This window comes from Ranitomeya imitator, chromosome 5 (genome assembly GCF_032444005.1).
Source record: "Ranitomeya imitator isolate aRanImi1 chromosome 5, aRanImi1.pri, whole genome shotgun sequence".
NCBI lineage: Eukaryota > Metazoa > Chordata > Amphibia > Anura > Dendrobatidae > Ranitomeya > Ranitomeya imitator.
The window spans coordinates 562193775-562214510 of record NC_091286.1 but is presented as its reverse complement, the minus strand read 5'-3'; the positions used below and the strand labels follow the sequence as shown (position 1 = coordinate 562214510).

Sequence of the window (20736 nt, the reverse complement as noted above, 5' to 3'; positions counted from 1 at the left end):
GATTCACCAAGGTATCATGGGAAGGGGAAACTCCATTTTCTCTCTGTGTATTTCCCTGGACACACGTGTTAATCTGCTGTGTTGAACTACCTCACTTACTTGCCATTCCGGTTAAGATTATCCGGTAAGACCATTATCCCTGTTCTTGCTATGTAATGTTGTACAGAGTGTGATTAACTGTATAGCAGCTAGTACACAGGAAATGTGATTTTTGGTTACCTGCTGTATGTAGTTATTATAGACTAGATGGCAGCCCGATTCTAAAGAATCGGGAGTCTAGAATCCATATATACTTTATTTATTCAAATGTAAGAATAATACAATTAATAAATAATAGTAAGAAAGAACAAAAATAATAGGCAGTATATGGAAAAAACACCAAACAAAAGTTCAAAATTGGTGTGAAAATGTCACTGAACCACTTCACAACTAAATATATATAGTTTTGGTAAATGGTATTATCATTTTTTTGACGAAATTCGTCAGGAGCTTGAAGAGCAACGTCACTGGGCCCGCCTCCACGCAGTAGAAACTTGCTGTGAGGTAAAAATTCAAAAATCACACCAAAATGGCGGGTGGAGTGTGTCACAGTACGGCACGTTTCTGATTGGTCGCTCGCAGCAGGCGGCAACCAATCAGACACTGGACACTGTTGACATCACTTATCTCCGGACATTAGCTCCGGACATTAGCTCCGGACATTAGCTCCGGACAGGAAGTTGGCACAAATTGCAGGAAGTAGTATTCTAGGCAATTATATATTAGAAGTTGCATCATCCTGTATGCTTTCCCTGTTAGTTGCAGTCATGTTATTATTTGCCCAATACTTATACAAATCATTTGTATTCTTATAGTTTTACCGCGCTCATGTTTACCAATAAACAAGTTAGACTACAGAGAACAGTCTGCTTATTTGAGAGACAGAAGTGGTTTATGCCGTATGTCGGATCACACACCGTATCAACGTGTATGAAGACAGAACACAGTCCATAGCTTCAATGTCTTCATCTTGCAGGAACTGCTGACACACTCCAGCCACATGAGGTCTGGCATTGTCCTGCATTAGGAGGAACCCAGGGCCAACCGCACCAGCATATGGTCTCACAAAGGTCTGAGGATCTCATCTTGGTACCTAATGGCAATCAGGCTACCTCTTGCGAGCACATGGAGGGCTGTGCGGCCCTCCAAGGAAATGCCACCCCACACCATTACTGACCCACTGCCAAAACCGGTCATCCTGAAGAATGTTGCAGGCAGCAGATCGCTCTCCACGGCGTCTCCAGACTCTGTCACATATGCTCAGTGTGAACCTGCTTTCATCTGTGAAGAGCACAGGGAGCCAGTGGCGAATTTGCCAATCCTGGTGTTCTGTGACAAATGCCAATCTTCCTGCACGGTGTTGGGCTGTTAGCACAACCCCCATCTGTGCACTCAGACCATCCTCATGGAGTCAGTTTCTAACCATTTGTGCAGACACGTGCACATTTGTGGCCTGCTGGATTTCATTTTGCAGGGCTCTGGCAGTGCTCCACCTGTTCCTCTTTGTACAAAGGCTGAGGTAGCGGTCCTGCTGCTGGGTTGTTGCCCTCCTATGGCCCCCTCCACGTCTCCTGGTGTACTGGCCTATCTCCTGGTAACGCCTCCAACCTCTGGACACTACGCTGACAGACACAGCAAACCTTCTTGCCACAGCTCACATTGATGTGCTATCCTGGATGAGCTGCACTACCTGAGCCACTGGGTGTGGGTTGTAGAGTCCGTCTCATGCTACCACGAGTGTGAAAGCACAAGCAACATTCAAAAGTGACCAAAACATCAGCCAGAAAGCATTGGTACTGAGATGTGGTCTGTGGTCCCCACCTGCAGAATCACTCCTTTATTGAGTGTGTCTTGATAATTGCAAATAATTTCCATCTGTTGTCTATTCCATTTGCACAACAGCATGTGAAATTTATTGTCAAACAGTCTTGCTTCTTAAGTGGACAGTTTGATTTCACAGAAGTCTGCATGACCCGTGGAAGCGCAAGCACAGCGCGAAACGGCCGTCGTCTTCTCCTGCTCACTAGAGCTCCATTCCTCACTCCCCCGGCCACGAAGTTTTAACATGAAGATTGAATAAAGTTGGAATTTTAGATCTATGAGAGAGTGCCTTCTCTTTTTCTTCGTCTATGGCATTGGATCATATATATGTTGCAACAGAAATGTCTACAATAGAATGTGTTGGATAAATCTGCATTGTTCAATGAACACGTGGATTTAACTGCATGATATTTCTTAATCGTGGACACGTGCCCTTAGGCCGGCGTCACACTGGCGTATCGCATCCAATGCGAGAACATCGGATGCAATATGCTAATGACACTCGGCTCCTGCTCGCAGCAGAGCAGGAGCCGAGTGTCATGCGTCTGTGCTCCGATTCTCTCGCACAGGGAGGATCGGAGCACAGCTGCGGAGGAGGCGGAGAAATTAATTTCTCCATCTCCTCCATTGCTGGGGTCTGCTTATAGCGCACATCACTCGGATGATATCCGAGTGGTGTGTGCTGTCTCACTCGCACCCATAGGCTTATATGGGTGCGAGTGAGCTGAGAGTTTTCCTTGGTCCGAGACAATCGCAGCGTGCTGCGATTGTCTCGGACCGAGGAAAACGGCCGACAAAAAGTCGGCTGCTGGGAGCTGCCCCATATGTAAACATTGGTCCGAGTGCAATGCGATTTTTTAGCGCATTGCACTCGGCTGTTTATAACGCCAGTGTGACGCCGGCCTTAACAGAATAATCAGAGATAACCTCCTTCGTTCCCTGACTTGTAATAAAAGGGCACGGACATTACGGCCCTTTGTGCACAATCATGCAAATGTCAAACTTATCCTAATGTTATATTCCTAATATTGTATTTTCTCTTACATTTATCACTATGGAAATTCTATTGGTGAAATAGGATAAATTCTGCAAAGATGAAATATAGAGAACAACAATCCCAAATACATACTGTGAGGCAACGGGTTCTGGCGAGAATACCGCCAATGAACTCCGGACTCACAAAATCTGCTCAAAACATATCATAATGACAAGAGGAACAACTGAGCATCGATGAACAATTTCAATAAACTTTATTCAAAAAGGTTAAAAAATACCATGTAATTTCAAATAAGTATATCATAAGGTAACATGAAACAAAGATGAAGATCAAGGAAATGCTGAAGACATAGCCCCCATACCCCTACTCCCCCACCCTGAGATGACTACCCGGCATAGATGTGCAAACCAGGCCCCTGCCTACCCCCTCCCCCCCTCCCCTAGAAAGTACAGAGGAGGGACAGAGAAATAAAGTACTGGATATAACTAGCAATATAGGTATATACACTAGTATGTCCCCTCAGACCGACCCCTTTCCCTATGTGTCATGTGGCATAATTCATAGAAACACCATATAGTATCAAGATTCATAAGGCTGACATGAGGGCAAAAACAGGGCTAATTCGGTCTATAGACAGATAAAGGGAACTACCAGCATAGCTAGTCTAGGGGGTAAGCCCCCATGCACTTTCTTACAACGGTGCTAACCCTGCTGGCACTGTGAGTATCAAATAACACATAACAAAAAACGCCAGCATGGGAGCAGAAGCTTACCGAATAGCAGGGCAGCAGGGCAGGGTGGAGAGATAGTCAGGAGGTGGTCCCCGACGCGCGTTTCGCGGCCTCAAACCGCCGCTTTCTCAAGGGGATAACTCTTGTGTGCCCAGAAGGACCTTAAAGTAGCCCCTGACCCCGGTCACATGGCGCCCGGCGGCCAATGACAGTGGCGCTGTCGGCGCATGCGCACTGCGTCCGGCAGGTCCCGGCAGTGCAAACCAGCGTCAAGGCAAGCACGCACATGCGGGGAAAGCCTGCAATGTAACATAGTAACATAGTTAGTAAGGCCGAAAAAAGACATTTGTCCATCCAGTTCAGCCTATATTCCATCATAATAAATCCCCAGATCTACGTCCTTCTACAGAACCTAATTGTATGATACAATATTGTTCTGCTCCAGGAAGACATCCAGGCCTCTCTTGAACCCCTCGACTGAGTTCGCCATCACCACCTCCTCAGGCAAGCAATTCCAGATTCTCACTGCCCTAACAGTAAAGAATCCTCTTCTATGTTGGTGGAAAAACCTTCTCTCCTCCAGACGCAAAGAATGCCCCCTTGTGCCCGTCACCGTCCTTGGTATAAACAGATCCTCAGCGAGATATTTGTATTGTCCCCTTATATACTTATACATGGTTATTAGATCGCCCCTCAGTCGTCTTTTTTCTAGACTAAATAATCCTAATTTCGCTAATCTATCTGGGTATTGTAGTTCTCCCATCCCCTTTATTAATTTTGTTGCCCTCCTTTGTACTCTCTCTAGTTCCATTATATCCTTCCTGAGCACCGGTGCCCAAAACTGGACACAGTACTCCATGTGCGGTCTAACTAGGGATTTGTACAGAGGCAGTATAATGCTCTCATCATGTGTATCCAGACCTCTTTTAATGTACCCCATGATCCTGTTTGCCTTGGCAGCTGCTGCGAGCGAGCCCTAAAGATGCCGGTGCACACCGGGACAAGGCGGAACGGAGCGCGATACGCACTGCCACCAATGTAGATATAAAGTATTATTATTATTTCCCCGCATGTGCGTGCTTGCCTTGACGCTGGTTTGCACTGCCGGGACCTGCCGGACGCGGACGCAGTGCGCATGCGCCGACAGCGCCACTGTCATTGGCCGCCGGGCGCCATGTGACCGGGGTCAGGGGCTACTTTAAGGTCCTTCTGGGCACACAAGAGTTATCCCCTTGAGAAAGCGGCGGTTTGAGGCCGCGAAACGCGCGTTGGGGACCAGCTCCTGACTATCCACCCCAGGGCCGGCGTCAGCACCCGGCGCACCTGGGCAAATGCCGGGGCCCTAGAGAGAGAGGGGGGCCCACTCACGCTGTCATAGGTACAGCTGGGAGAGCAGAGCAGGAGAACATGCTCTCTCCGCCCACAAAGTCACTGCTGGCTGCGTTCTCTTAACCCCTATGTGCCAGCTCTGACACAAGCATCTTCTCACTCAGTCAGTGCAGCCAGGCAGGGACACATAGGGGTTAAGAGAAGGCAGCCAGTGTGACATTGTTTGTGGGCGGAGAGAGCACATTCTCCTGCTCTGCCCCTTGCTGGCTGCAGTGCTGCTGAACTTATGAGGCAGATTCCGGAGGAGCTCCTACCAGTGCCTGAGTGAGTGGCGCTGCTGCTATATACTACATGGGCAGCTGGGCTGCTATATACTACGTGGGCTGGGCTGCTATATACTACATGGGCTGCTATATACTACGTGGGCTGGACTGCTATATACTATGTGGGCTGCTATATACTACGTGAGCTGGGCTGCTATATACTACGTGGGCTGCTTTATACTACGTGGGCTGGGCTGCTATATACTACGTGGGCTGCTATATACTTCGTGAGCTGTGCTATATACTACATGGGCTGCTATATGCTACGTGGGCTGCTATATACTACGTTGGCTGCTATATACTACATGGGCTGCTATATACTACGTGGGCTGGGATGCTATATACTACGTGGGCTGCTATATACTACGTGGGCTGGGCTGCTATATACTATGTGGGCTGCTATATACTACGTGAGCTGGGCTGCTATATACTATGTGGGCTGCTATATACTACGTGGGCTGCTATATACTACGTGGGCTGGGCTGCTATATACTATGTGGGCTGCTATATACTACGTGGGCTGTGCTATATACTACATGGGCTGCTATATGCTACGTGGGCTGCTATATACTACGTTGGCTGCTATATACTACATGGGCTGCTATATACTACGTGGGCTGCTATATACTACGTGGGCTGCTATATACTACGTGGGCTGCTATATACTACGTGGGCTGGGCTGCTATATACTACGTGGGCTGCTATATACTACGTGGGCTGTGCTATATACTACATGGGCTGCTATATGCTACGTGGGCTGCTATATACTACGTTGGCTGCTATATACTACATGGGCTGCTATATACTACATGGGCTGCTATATACTACGTGGGCTGGGCTGCTATATACTACATGGGCTGCTATATACTACGTGGGCTGCTATATATGACGTGGGCTGCTATATACTACATGGGCTGCTATATACTACGTGGGCCAGGCTGCTATATACTACGTGGGCAGTGTTATATACTACGTGGGCAGTGTTATATACCTACATTGGCAGTGTTATATACTACGTGGGCTGCTATATACTACGTGGGCAGTGCTGTATACTACTTTGTGGCTGTGCTATATACTACTATGTGGGCAGTGCTGTATACTATGTGGGCAGTGCTGTATACTACTGTGTGGGCTGTGCTATATACTACTGTGTGGGCTGTGCTATATACTATTGTGTGGGCTGTGCTATATACTACTGTGTGGGCTGTGCTATATACTACTGTGTGGGCTGTGCTATATACTACTGTGTGGGCTGTGCTGTACACTACTGTGTGGGCAGTGCTGTATACTACTATGTGGGCTGTGCTGTATACTACATGGCTGTTCTATAAACTACGTGGGCCGTGTTATATACTATGTGGCTGTGCTATATACTATATGGGCTGTTATATGATATGTGGGCTGTGCTATATACTACGTGGCTGTGTTATATGCTATGTGGGCTGTTATATACTACATGGCTGTGTTTATATGCGATCATGAATCGTGGTATGTGTTAAAGGGGGGGCCCACTGACACTCTTTCGCCCGGGGCCCTCAAAAACCTGGAGCCGGCCCTGCTCCACCCTGCCCTGCTATTCGGTAAGCTTCTGCTCCCATGCTGGCGTTTTTTGTTATGTGTTATTTGATACTCACAGTGCCAGCAGGGTTAGCACCGTTGTAAGAAAGTGCATGGGGGCTTACCCCCTAGACTAGCTATGCTGGTAGTTCCCTTTATCTGTCTATAGACCGAATTAGCCCTGTTTTTGCCCTCATGTCAGCCTTATGAATCTTGATACTATATGGTGTTTCTATGAATTATGCCACATGACACATAGGGAAAGGGGTCGGTCTGAGGGGACATACTAGTGTATATACCTATATTGCTAGTTAAATCCAGTACTTTATTTCTCTGTCCCTCCTCTGTACTTTCTAGGGGAGGGGGGGAGGGGGTAGGCAGGGGCCTGGTTTGCACATCTATGCCGGGTAGTCATCTCAGGGTGGGGGAGTAGGGGTATGGGGGCTATGTCTTCAGCATTTCCTTGATCTTCATCTTTGTTTCATGTTACCTTATGATATACTTATTTGAAATTACATGGTATTTTTTAACCTTTTTGAATAAAGTTTATTGAAATTGTTCATCGATGCTCAGTTGTTCCTCTTGTCATAAAGATGAAATATAGACAGACGGTGAACTACTCACCATGATATAAGGTATACTGATCGACGTAAAGAGGGGACTTAGCCCCCTAACAATTCTGATACATTATGAACTCTTAGAAAAGTTTATACACTGCCATGAGATTTACACACCAGTCTTTATAAAGGGGCCACTGCAGTAATGGACACCACATTCATTAAAGGGAACCTGTCACCCCGTTTTTGAAAGATGAGATATAAATAGTGTGAAATAGGGGCAGAGCTGGGCTTTACATTAGTGTCCTTTTGGTGCCTTTATTCCCCCGGGATGCTGCTGAAATACCTTTGTGAAGTGTCCGTTTTGTCCTGTCAGTCAAGTTGGTCAGGTCGAATGGGCGTTGTAAAATAGCGGTTCCTCCCCCACCTCATGCAATTCCCTGCGAAGTTTAGTTCCGCCGTTGGCGTTATGTTTAGCGCTTGCGCAGTGAATTTGCCTCCGGCAATCTGTGGGCAAAGCATAATTGACATCATTGCGCATGCGCGGGCCTTCACTTTAGCCGGGGTGCCCCGGAAGTTGTCATATCGGCAAAGTGTTATTCTGGATGCCGTATCTCATCCCACACTGCGAGCGTAAGTTTTGTGCCAAGATCGCTCGCCTGCCTTACGCTCGCAGTGTGGGATGAGATACGGCATCCAGAATAACACTTTGCCGATATGACAACTTCCGGGGCACCCCGGCTAAAGTGAAGGCCCGCGCATGCGCAATGATGTCAATTATGCTTTGCCCACAGATGGGCAAAACATAATGCGCAGGCGCCGGAGGCAAATTCACTGCGCAGGCGCTAAGAAAAAGCGCGATCTGTGCTATTCACAGATCGCGTTTACGAAAGACAAGCCGAGAATCAGGGGGAGGAACCGCTATTTTACAACGCCCATTCGACCTGACCAACTTGACTGACAGGACAAAACGGACACTTCACAAAGGTATTTCAGCAGCATCCCGGGGGAATAAAGGCACCAAAAGGACACTAATGTAAAGCCCAGCTCTGCCCCTATTTCACACTATTTATATCTCATCTTTCAAAAACGGGGTGACAGGTTCCCTTTAAAGAGAGCCTGTCATCAGGATCATCCATGTTAAACTAAAGGTGTGGGCAGAATGGCGCTGTCATACTGATTTAATATATTCCTTTGGTGTAAAAATCCGCAGCCTGGTTCTCATTAAGTCATCATGATAAATTTCGATATAACATGGATGGTCCTGATGAGAGATTTAAGAGGCACTTGTCACAATGAATTTGGTGCCTCTTTCAGCTACTGAGGACCAAAATAATACATTTTCTCCAGGCAGGGACTCTTTGTGGCATTTATTCTGATGAATTTGGCAGGCCTTGCTTGGCCACTATTTTACTAAGATCCACTCACTTGTAAAAAGTGCCATAAAACACCACAATTCTAATACCAGTTATGCAAGAAACGTTGCACAATTTAAGCAGTTTTACCCACGATTGCTGACAGTCAGCTTTGACAAAATGGCCCTTATCTTGGGGTACCAAGCTCAGATTTCTCGCTACTTTAAAAAGTTGGTGAATGAGGGGAAAAAGCACAAACTTACTGCACATTCCAATGCATCTATTAGAAACGTGAATTTTACACTAAAAACTGGTGAAACACTTTAAAGTGGTTGTCCACGTCCTCTTGATGATTACTTATACTATTGATTACTTATTCCACTGACTCCCTCTCGGGAATGGTGACACCAGCGCTGATTGGGCCCAGGGCTCATGTGACTTGCAACAATAACCAACTGCGAGCCGCGGGAACGTGAGTGCCGACACCGCTGGAATGGCGCACGGAAGGGGAGTATAGGTGTTTTTATTTTAACAGAGGCAAACATTCTGATTGAGAAGAGGTTGTCCTACTAGTGGAAAGCTCATTAATAAATGTGGGCCGATAAGACAACAGGTTAGGGAAATCATTCTAAGGCCACGGTTATTTTTTAAGAGGACTGTCAGCACAAAATGACTGTTCAAACCAAGCAAAATTCTAAATTCATTCCTGGCATGGCCATGCAGTTCAGTGCACCTTCCCATCTATTTGTTGTGTATCTGTTGCTGCCATTCTCTGCCTCCTGTAAAGTCAGAGCTGTCTATCAAGGCAAAGGATAGCAAGATGGATGGAAAACAAGTAGGTAGGGCTGAACAGTTCAACCAAGCCAAGTGGATCCTGAAGGCCTGTGTTTGGTTTGAACAGTCATTTTATGCTGACAGATTCCCCCCTTTAAATCAGGCAACACTATACAAAGAAGCTTTCATCAACATGTTGTATAGTAGGATCTGGGGGAAGAAAAACTCTAGGCCACATGACCACGCGTATTGCCAGCTTATTACTGCTACACTGGATTTGTTTGTAGTAAGCACCATGGAGATACATAGGTTTGCACAGGAGCTGTAGACTCACAACGGTAAGACGTTATTCTTATATTTTTTTGGGGGGGCAAAAATGTTGATTGTATACATATCGTTCAAGAATAAAAAAAACCATTAAAAACTCTCAGATATAATCACCAGACATCTAACTATAGCAGAGTAAGTATACAGCGCTCTCTCCTCCTGCGGGCTTATTGTATGAGAAGGAAATCCAGATCCGGCTGTTTTCTCCTGTACACTTCCATCCGGCCTCAATACTCTGACTGAAAGCTGCCAAGAAGAATCTGAATGAACGTGTAAATACTCTGAAAATGTTATGAAGACGACGGCTCCACATGACACATGGTAAAAGACAATGCGTAACAACAGGGAGGCCACTGATTGGCTCCAAATTTATTCTACAGCAGGAGGAACACCCTAAATTGAGGGGGCGTCACAGCTCACTGAGCCATTGGCCAAGGGGGCAAAAAAGCCCACTCATTTACATTTGAATGAAAAGTTATTTTCTCAGGCGCTGTTCCAAAAAAAAAAAAATGTTCAGTGCTGGCTAAAGGTACCTTGACACATAACGATTTCGTTAACGATATCGTTGCAACGTCACGCTTTTTGTGACGTAGCAATGATCCCGCTAACGATCTCGTTATGTGTGACAGCGACCAATGATCAGGCCCCTGCTGGGAGATCGTTGGTCGTTGGGGAATGATCAGGACCTTTTTTTGGTCGCTGATCACCCGCTGTCATCGCTGGATCGGCGTGTGTGACGCCGATCCAGCGATGTGTTCACTTGTAACCAGGGTAAATATCGGGTTACTAAGCGCAGGGCCGCGCTTAGTAACCCGATATCTACCCTGGTTACCATTGTAAAAGTAAAAAAAAAAAACACTACATACTCACATTCCGATGTCTGTCACTTCCCCCAGCCGTTAGCTTCCCTGCACTGACTCAGCGCCGGCTGTAAAGCAGAGCACAGCGGTGACATCACCGCTGTGCTCTGCTTTACGGCCGGCGCTGACACAGTCAGTGCGGGAAGCTGACGCCAGGGGACGTGACAGACATCGGAATCTGAGTATGTAGTGTTTTTTTTTTTAACTTTTACAATGGTAACCAGGGTAAATATCGGGTTACTAAGCGCGGCCCTGCACTTAGTAACCCAATGTTTACCCTGGTTACCCGGGGACTTCGGCATCGTTGGTCGCTGGAGAGAGCTGTCTGTGACAGCTTCCCAGCGACCACACAACGACTTACCAACGATCACGGCCAGGTCGTATCGCTGGTCGTGATAGTTGGTAAGTCGTTTAGTGTAACGGCACCTTAAAGGGACACTGTCACCTGAATTTGGAGGGAACAATCTTCAGCCATGGAGGCGGGGTTTTCGGGTGTTTGATTCACCCTTTCCTTACCCGCTGGCTGCATGCTGGCTGCAATATTGGATTGAAGTTCATTCTCTGTCCTCCATAGTACACGCCTGCGCAAGGCAAGATTGCTTTGTGCAGGCGTGTACTACGGAGGACAGAGAATGAACTTCAATCCAATATTGCAGCCAGCATGTAGCCGGCGGGTAAGGAAAGGGTGAATCAAACACCCCAAAACCCCGCCTCCATGGCTGAAGATTGTTCCCTCCAAATTCAGGTGACAGTGTCCCTTTAAGCTTTCTAGATCCGTGTACGGCTTGTTTATTATGAATATTGGGTTACAGACTACTATTAAATTCATCTTTTCACTAGACACCAGTGCCAGATTTCAGACTTTCTGCGACATCAGATGGCACGTAGATGAAATTTCACATATTTGTTTATCCAAGAGTTATTCCCTGGACCAATGACAAATACATTGTATCAAGAAGACCAATTATTAGAATATCACCGCTACAGGAGAGAAAAATCAGCCTGGGTTCATTTAACCTGTTTACCACTGACATTTATTAAATGCTCCATTTATTTCTTTCCAAGAAGAAATACAATATACAAAGCTTCTCTACTGCAAATAGAGTTTCAATAAAAAAACAAATCCACAGTTTAACAATCCATACCCGAAAGAAGCTGAATACTCAGAATTGCCACTTGTCATCATTAGTAGTTCCACTAGGGGGCTCCACAGGTAGATTGTAATCTTTTATAATCACTTGGGGATTATGATCATGTTACAGCCTCATCTGACTTCACATGGTGCGGACGGAAATAGAAGGATGTTATACTTTTGTTCCAATCTTCCTAGAACATGATTATTAATAGATGGGGCCCCTGAAAGGGCAGCCTGAACTTACTCGCCAACAAATCCAAACAGACATGTGCTGTGAAAAAAACACTGGAATGCATTAAAGACCCTTCTTATTAAAATACAACTTTGTGCGGCGCTGACTGTTATTAAATGCCCATCCTATACAGCCGTCAATAACAATTCATGGGGAACGCTGAGCATTTTCCCTATTTATAAACTACCATTGGTGGGCACAGGCGAGCACCATAGTCTTTTCAGAGGAGGCGGCAGGTTACTGGGGTTCAGACAAGGGCGCCTTGTTGTGGTCGCCGTGTTCAGATCCCAGATGGCGGAGGTTTTCTTTGGGTTGATCATCTGCAGCTTCCTCCTGTCGGTCACCATTGTCACCACTGTCCTGTGCTGGTAACTGCTGGCCGGGACTAGGAGAAAATGGGAAGCGAAGTCGAAAATAGTCAAGTCCTTGGAAGTCCCCTGGAACAAAAATGGAAAAAAAAAACACATCTTACACTAGTTTTCCAAATGCAAAGCAATATAAGAACAGTCTGAGCACTTAGCCAAAAACAACAGCTCGGTAAAGTTCCAAACTGATACTTTTCTGCTGCCATATTTCCCCCTCTTTTTTTCAGACGAGGCCAAAAGACTGTCCTTTTGGCTTTTGCTTGGTATGAACACGTGTACATACAGTTTATTCAACCGTTTAGTAAAGTGCAGCAGACGGCGCCTTCCTTTATGGAGAACCACCGGTTCCAGGTTCTGATTTTAAGGCAGAGATAATTTTTTATACTCTTGTGTAAACCTGCCTTGTCCAGCACTGATGTTTTCATTTGTTCTGACCTCCAGACAGGTTCTGACAAATATAATTTTAAAAGACTCGGCTTCCCCAGGTCCGCTTCTTCCCAGTGTCTGGCATATGACTGCAGTACTGACATCTCAAAAACAGGGCGGCACAGCCGATCAACACTGGAATCCCACTCACAAAGCCCCATAATGCGCTCATCAACTGCCACACTGTCCACGTGACAACAGAGCTGCAGCCAATGTCACATACCGGGAGAAGCAGCGGAGACTCGCTGTTGGACCCAGGGATGGTGAGTAGAACGTATTTTTTTTATTTTTAATCAAAATGTAGCGAGGGACGAATCATATTTGAAAGGGAATAAAAACCCTTTAAAGATAATTTGTCATCAGGATTTTATACCGCAAACTAACGGCATGTATGTGAAGGTTCTTTATTGCTGAGTAAATCTTAACTTTTCTTTTCTTCCCTGTTCCCTTCCCGCTTGCTGCCTCCTGTCTCTCATATCTCAGTGACCTGTCAGTCAGAGAGCAGTGGACGGTTAATAAGGAGAGAGGAAGGAGAGGTGTAAGTGCAGGGCTCCGCCCACTGCACTTGCAGCTCATTAGCATATATCTTCAGCTATGGATTTCTCTATAATAGCAAAACAGCTTTCTACAAGAAAGGAAAGGCTTTAATAAGCAATAAATACATGCCATTATTTTGGGCTATTAAATCCTAATGACAGGTTCCCTTTAATTCCTCCTTGATGAAAAATACTACTTTTAGCTCATGTTATCATCATTCCAGAGACTGAGTGAACCTCAAAGGATTGTTGTACCTGTGGCGTCCCAGGGTCCTGGTCATCACAGTAGCATTGCTTTCCTCACTGGGAGAGTGATGTTACGTTTGGAGGCAAGAAGGGATAACTGTCACCAGGTAAACACAAGCATACAACACATTCACACTCCAGGCCACCAGGGGGAGCTTTTGATCCTATTTACTAGGTGACTCCCCATATATATGGTAGTTTTGGAGGGAAAGGAGAACAGTTTTTGCCAGGAAACAGACTGGATCAGTCTGAGGCAGAGGAGAGTTTACGGAGCTGTGTAGCCACGGTGCTGCAGTTCCTGGAAAGAGACATACAGAAAGCCGAATATATTGCAGCGAGCATGTAGGAGAGCGAAGCACAGGAGAGGATACCAGCGGTAGACCAGCCCCGAGCAGGCTGCCTCCTTCTGAGGCGCAGAGGCCGGTAGCCGGAACACCGAGGTTGTAAGGGCCTCTACGACTTACAACAGAGACTGGGAGGACAGCTGAACTCCTAGATACCTGTCCGCCTTAATACCCAGGAGGCACGGTGACACCCTTAGAGCCCGGGGCGTGCTAGAGTCCCTATAAACAGGCTCAAGTCACCAGTATGTCCTATCCTATATGGGGGACAGAGAGAGAGAGCATCTGTGAAAACCTTAACTGAAGCCATAGGCAGTAAGGGACTACATCACCATGGCGCTAGAGGAAGGCTTTGATTTCCACCTGGATAAGGGAACTCCTAACTTGCCTCCAAGCCGGCCGGACCCTGCCTGCCCTGTGATATGGTGCCCTGGATTGTCGCTGCCTGAAGTCTTCAGTAAACAAGGTAAAGAGACTGCAAACCCGCGTCCTCGTTCTTTACTGCACCATTCACCATCTTCCATCTACACACCGGGAGCCCTGGGGATATACTTCACCTGTGGGACGTTATACCATCTAGCTGCCATAACATCACCCCAGAGGACCCCTTAGAGCAGCGTCGGTCCCCACTGACTGAATACAACAGGTGGCATCACGAACAAAAACTTTATTCCCTTTAAAGACCTTTCCCTTTTACATGGGTGCCCAGGGCCACGGACCGGGTCGCCACCGTGACATCCCCCTGTGAAACACCGGACCCGGTACCGAGTACCCCACGGCCCAGGCAGGGCGACCCATACCTATATCATGGCAAGCCATCCGCTGGTTAAATGACTTTTTCTATTATGATCAATCTAGAAAATGATCCCAACGTCTGCAGTCTTAGTGAAATAGCATGTTACTGAGAGTAAAAACCACTAATCATATCTTCTATGTGCGCCAAGTGACTTCATGCTGCCTAATGCATATATCTTGCATATTTAAGAGCTTTGCTTTGTAATCTAAGTACAAGGATATTGACACTGCCTCATCTCTACTTATACAACCACATAGAGGAGCACTGGCTGCCTCAACTCTTTATAAGCAAATCGCATTTATGTGAGGACACAGTACGTTCATTAAAAAGATGAGTGCACTGAAGGAAATTATTGTCAGCAGTTAAAGGGAATCTGTCAGTATCATCAACCCTCTTAAGCCGACTATATGGTCATGAAGGTCATAGGAAGCTGAACAAAATTATACTTTCATATCTGCGATCAGATGTCTTATTCCAGAGATATCCATGTTTTTCTTAATATGTAAATGAGCTGTTAAGATCTATGGGCCGGTCATAGATCTCCCTGAGAATCTGCCTCCAGAGCTTATTGTAAATGAAAGTGTCACCAGTGTGAGACATGTACATCAGGAGAGCAGACTGTCAGTCATTACATGTCTCACACTGGTAATGTTCCCTTTCATTTACCATAAGCTCTGGAGGCAGATTCTCAGGGAGATCTGCAAAGTAATACTAAATAAACCATGTACATAAAATATTGTGTTTAAAGTACATAATCATTATATGAGGCGGAGAGGAGTTATTATAATAATAATAAAATAGTAATAATAATAATTTGATTTTCATAGTGCCAACATATTCCACAGCACTTTATAACTAAGCGGGGACATGTACAAACAAAAGAGATTTCACAGATTACTGCCATAGGGAAGCAATATAACGCACAAAGGCTGGTGTTATAGAAGATGGTATATTAGTGAGATAGACTGCTGTTATATAGGTTGTATAAAATACACTGCCAGACTGCTGTTATACAGGGTGTAGGGATTCACTTTCTCTGGTAGGCATTAGGCCTTAGGTAACATTCACACAGACAATGCAGATTTAGTCCAAACACATGCATTTTTTTATTGCTTTCCATAGGTTGCACAGCGCCAAAACAAACTCAAACATAAATCCCTAGACTTGGTCAGGCGCTAACTAAACAGAACAGACCCTGGCTACTTATACATGGCCTGTGCAGACTCTTCTCAGAGACTCATTATGTCCTGTCTCTCTCTACAGCTCCAAAACACATCCAGTTTGGTCTGCCTGAGCTGACTGACTAAGGGGAACAACTAGCCTAGTTAAATTCAGGGCTAGCAAGGTGATATACCTTCTCCCTGGTCGGTGTACTTTATACAGTGGGGCAAAAAAGTATTTAGTCAGTCAGCCATAGTGCAAGTTCCACCACTTAAAAAGATGAGAGGCGTCTGTAATTGACATCATAGGTAGACCTCAACTATGGGAGACAAACTGAGAAAAAAAAATCCAGAAAATCACATTGTCTGTTTTTTTTAATCATTTTATTTGCATATTATGGTGGAAAATAAGTATTTGGTCAGAAACAAAATTTCATCTCAATACTTTGTAATATATCCTTTGTTGGCAATGACAGAGGTCAAACGTTTTCTGTAAGTCTTCACAAGCTTGCCACACACTGTTGTTGGTATGTTGGCCCATTCCTCCATGCAGATCTCCTCTAGAGCTGTGATGTTTTTGGCTTTTCGCTTGGCAACACGGACTTTCAACTCCCTCCAAAGGTTTTCTATAGGGTTGAGATCTGGAGACTGGCTAGGCCACTCCAGCACCTTGAAATGCTTCTTACGAAGCCACTCCTTCGTTGCCCTGGCGGTGTGCTTTGGATCATTGTCATGTTGAAAGACCCAGCCACGTTTCATCTTCAATGCCCTTGCTGATGGAAGGAGGTTTGCACTCAAAATCTCATGATACATGGCCCCATTCATTCTTTCATGTACCCGGATCAGTCGTCCTGGCCCCTTTGCAGAGAAACAGCCCCAAAGCATGATGTTTCCACCACCATGCTTTACAGTAGGTATGGTGTTTGATGGATGCAACTCAGTATTCTTTTTCCTCCAAACACGACAAGTTGTGTTTCTACCAAACAGTTCCAGTTTGGTTTCATCAGACCATAGGACATTCTCCCAAAACTCCTCTGGATCATCCAAATGCTCTCTAGCAAACTTCAGACAGGCCCGGACATGTACTGGCTTAAGCAGTGGGACACGTCTGGCACTGCAGGATCTGAGTCCATGGTGGCGTAGTGTGTTACTTATGGTAGGCCTTGTTACATTGGTCCCAGCTCTCTGCAGTTCATTCACTATGTCCCTCCGCGTGGTTCTGGGATTTTTGCTCACCGTTCTTGTGATCATTCTGACCCCACGGGGTGGGATTTTGCGTGGAGCCCCAGATCGAGGGAGATTATCAGTGGTCTTGTATGTCTTCCATTTTCTAATTATTGCTCCCACTGTTGATTTCTTCACTCCAAGCTGGTTGGCTATTGCAGATTCAGTCTTCCCAGCCTGGTGCAGGGCTACAATTTTGTTTCTGGTGTCCTTTGACAGCTCTTTGGTCTTCACCATAGTGGAGTTTGGAGTCAGACTGTTTGAGGGTGTGCACAGGTGTCTTTTTATACTGATAACAAGTTTAAACAGGTGCCATTACTACAGGTAATGAGTGGAGGAAAGAGGAGACTCTTAAAGAAGAAGTTACAGGTCTGTGAGAGCCAGAAATCTTGATTGTTTGTTTCTGACCAAATACTTATTTTCCACAATATGCAAAAAAAATGATAAAAAAACAGACAATGTGATTTTCTGGATTTTTTTTTCTCAGTTTGTCTCCCATAGTTGAGTTCTACCTATGATGTAAATTACAGACGCCTCTCATCTTTTTAAGTGGTGGAACTTGCACTATTGCTGACTGACTAAATACTTTTTTGCCCCACTGTAGTTAATCTCTCCCACCTTTTCCACCATCCTATTGTTCCCCTGCCACTGGGTAAGGAACTTTCTCTCCCCTGTGGGAGCTAACACAAGTACCTGATCCCTAAGCTTACATGGTCTCACTCAAGCTGACTAATTATACCCCTTGGAGTTTTCCTCTTGGGCCTTGAGGAGGTGCTCTATTACCTGTCCCTTCACTTTCTTCCCACGACACTACAAATCATTATGTCTGGCCCCTTGCAGAAATTGACTATCAGATACCAGCTCCTGGGGAGCCCCAATTACATTTTCCAGAGTACCTTTTACTGTTAAGTCTCTGAGCTGGGCAAATTATCCTGGGATTCCTCCAGGTCAAGGACATTGGCTTTAGGGGTTGCTTCCTTATCCTCCTTTCTAGCCAGTACAGTGAACAGAAATTCACCATTTAAATTGTGTGTCTTTCTTACCATAGCCAATACCTGGTGACATACTGGACTACTGGATGCTACAGCTTTAGCCTAAAAGTTCCAGAACAAAGGAAAATCTCAACCGATAATAATGGCATGCAACAAGTCCTTTACCACTCCCACTTGGTAGGACACCGAACAACAGCCTGTGGGTATGTTGTCCTGGATCATGAGATAGTTCTTGGTGTCCCCATAGATACACCTTACCACTACCACATTCCCAGAGACTAGCAGATGCGGAAGTGTGGCCCTTGCCAGTCCAGAAGTCCTGTTGTCATATCCCCATCAAAGCCTGTTCCTGCGACTCCTGCTGTATTCACTCTTTAAGTGGCATTGGTGATAGAGATATCAGAACCAGAAGCCCTGGACGGCATGCTCTGTCTAGCCATTAAGGTTAGAGTGGCTGGGACCTGTAGTGCAGTCCAGTCTGGCAGAATGGGTGTGTTTCCTGTCCAGCTGAAGTTATCAGCCAATTGGAGAGCATCACTTCCCACTAAGGCTTCCAGCTTGCTGCTGATAGCTTCCAGATATAGATTATTGTTTTCTTGGTTAGATGTGTGCCTTGTCCTCCTGATTGGTTTAATGTATTCCTGTTTTGACTCGGTATGTTTCCGACTATTCTTACAGATCCTGATTTTGTTCTTGACATGACCCCTCAGCTCTGACCCATGCTTGGTGACCATTCCTACTTCTGGATGGCAGCTCTTCCATGGTAGCATTCCACTGGGTTCCATTGTGAAACCAGATCCTTTACAGGTGTTAAAGGGTATTGGGATTTCTCTGGAGTCTGCCAAATGGAGTGGCTTGTGCCAGGTCTGTCTAAGGTAGCCTTTTGAGCCTGTGGCCTCTGGCAAAGGTTACACAAATCACTTGTGCAAATTATCTCTTCAGAGAGAAAGAGGACTTGAACTTTAGCGTCACCTATCTGAAGTAGTAGTCCTAGAAGTCAACATCGACCATTTACCAAGCCTTGGAATATGATTTAGGATAAAAGCCAAATCAGAATCTCAATTTGCAGACACGGTGCAGTCACCTTTTGGAAGTAGGTGGTGCTAGAGTTCAAGTCCAGAGTTCAAGTTATTCTTCTCTGAAGAGACAATTTGCTTATTTAATTTCCCATAGGAGCATGCATGGAGTTTAAGTCTCCTCATACTGGTTTGCCAGACCTGGCATGTCATTCTTCACATTCTCCACCCCTTAGATTCCAGTCTTAGCTTCTCACTTAGCTAAAATCAGATCTCAGACTTTGTACTGACGAGGTGCAAAAAGTCAGAAACACCTTCAGTGTAGTCTCTTGGCCTTCCGGCATCACCACTTTGTTGGCTCAAGCCAGACGCTGTTTTGGGAGACAGCCAGGAAGAATCAGAAGGGAGATCCTGGAAGTTGGGGATGATGGGAGTCAAGTTTCAGTTCTCTGGGACTGGCGATACCCGTGTCAAAAATGAATTCAGGATTGACATAGCTGAAGATATGAAGATGCACTTTTCTCTGTGATATTTGGCCAACATGGTGATTTATGACATCCTAAAGATTCTGAAGTCTGAGATAATACACCTGCAGGAGTTCAGGAGGAAAGGCAGGTATGGAAGTTGAATGTGAGTCGCCCACAGGGCAGTGGGGTACTCGGTACCGGGTCCGGTCGCAAGGGGGATATCACGGTGGCTGCGACCCGGTCCGTGGCCCTGGGCCTCAACATTAAAGGGGAAGGTCTTTAAAGGGGAAAATGTTCAAAGTCTGTCGTGACGCCACCTGTGGAGTTCGGTCAGTAGTTGGACAGATGCTGCATTAAAGGGGTCCCCTGGGGGATGTTGCGGCAGCACAGATGTTACACTTCCCACAGGTGAAGCGGGGTCCCCAGCAGTCCTATCGTGTAGGGCGAGGATGGTATAGCCGGTAAATAAGGGAAGAACACAAGTTGTAAGTCTTTACCTGGTTTACTGTAGGTTGCTGGCCACAGTCCAAGGTACCAGGCACTGGTGATGGTGGTCCGGCCGGCTCAGAGGCAATAGAGGGTTCCCTGTTATGACCTGGTGGTCAGGACAATAATGGACCTGGTGGTTAAGAGCACACGGAATGACCTGATAGTTACTGATAATAAGGACGAGCTCTGGGACGTGGGAACTCTGCTGACCGCAATCCCTAAACCTATCAAACACACTAGAAATAGCCATGGATTGTGCCTAACGCTCCCTATGCAACTCGGCACAGCCTAAGAAACTAGCTAGCCCTGAAGATAGTAAAAATAAAACCTACCTTGCCTCAGAGAAATTCCACAAAGGAAAAGGCAGCCCCCCACATATAATGACTGTGAGTAAAGATGAAAACAAAAACACAGAGATGAAATAGATTTAGCACAGTGAGGCCCGACTTACTGAACAGACCGAGGATAGGAAAGGTTACTTTGCGGTCAGCACAAAAACCTACAAAAAGACCACGGAGAGGGCGCAAAAAGACCCTCCGCACCGACTCACGGTGCGGAGGCGCTCCCTCTGCGTCCCAGAGCTTCCAGCAAGCAAGACAACAAATTAAATAGCAAGCTGGACAGAAAAATAGAAAACCAAA

The 20736-nt window shown here is 45.9% G+C and overlaps 1 protein-coding gene across 1 annotated transcript in view; it reads right to left on the bottom strand.

Annotated features, from left to right (window-relative positions):
- Positions 1-11681: 11681 nt before the first annotated feature.
- The window catches only part of LOC138638419 (dysbindin domain-containing protein 2-like), a 40383-nt gene continuing 31328 nt past the window's right edge, over positions 11682-20736 (bottom strand). The window contains exon 4 of the mRNA XM_069727677.1: positions 11682-12474. Coding sequence (XP_069583778.1) covers positions 12275-12474 — 200 coding nt within the window. The 3' untranslated portion in view covers positions 11682-12274. The remainder of the gene's footprint in view (positions 12475-20736) is intronic.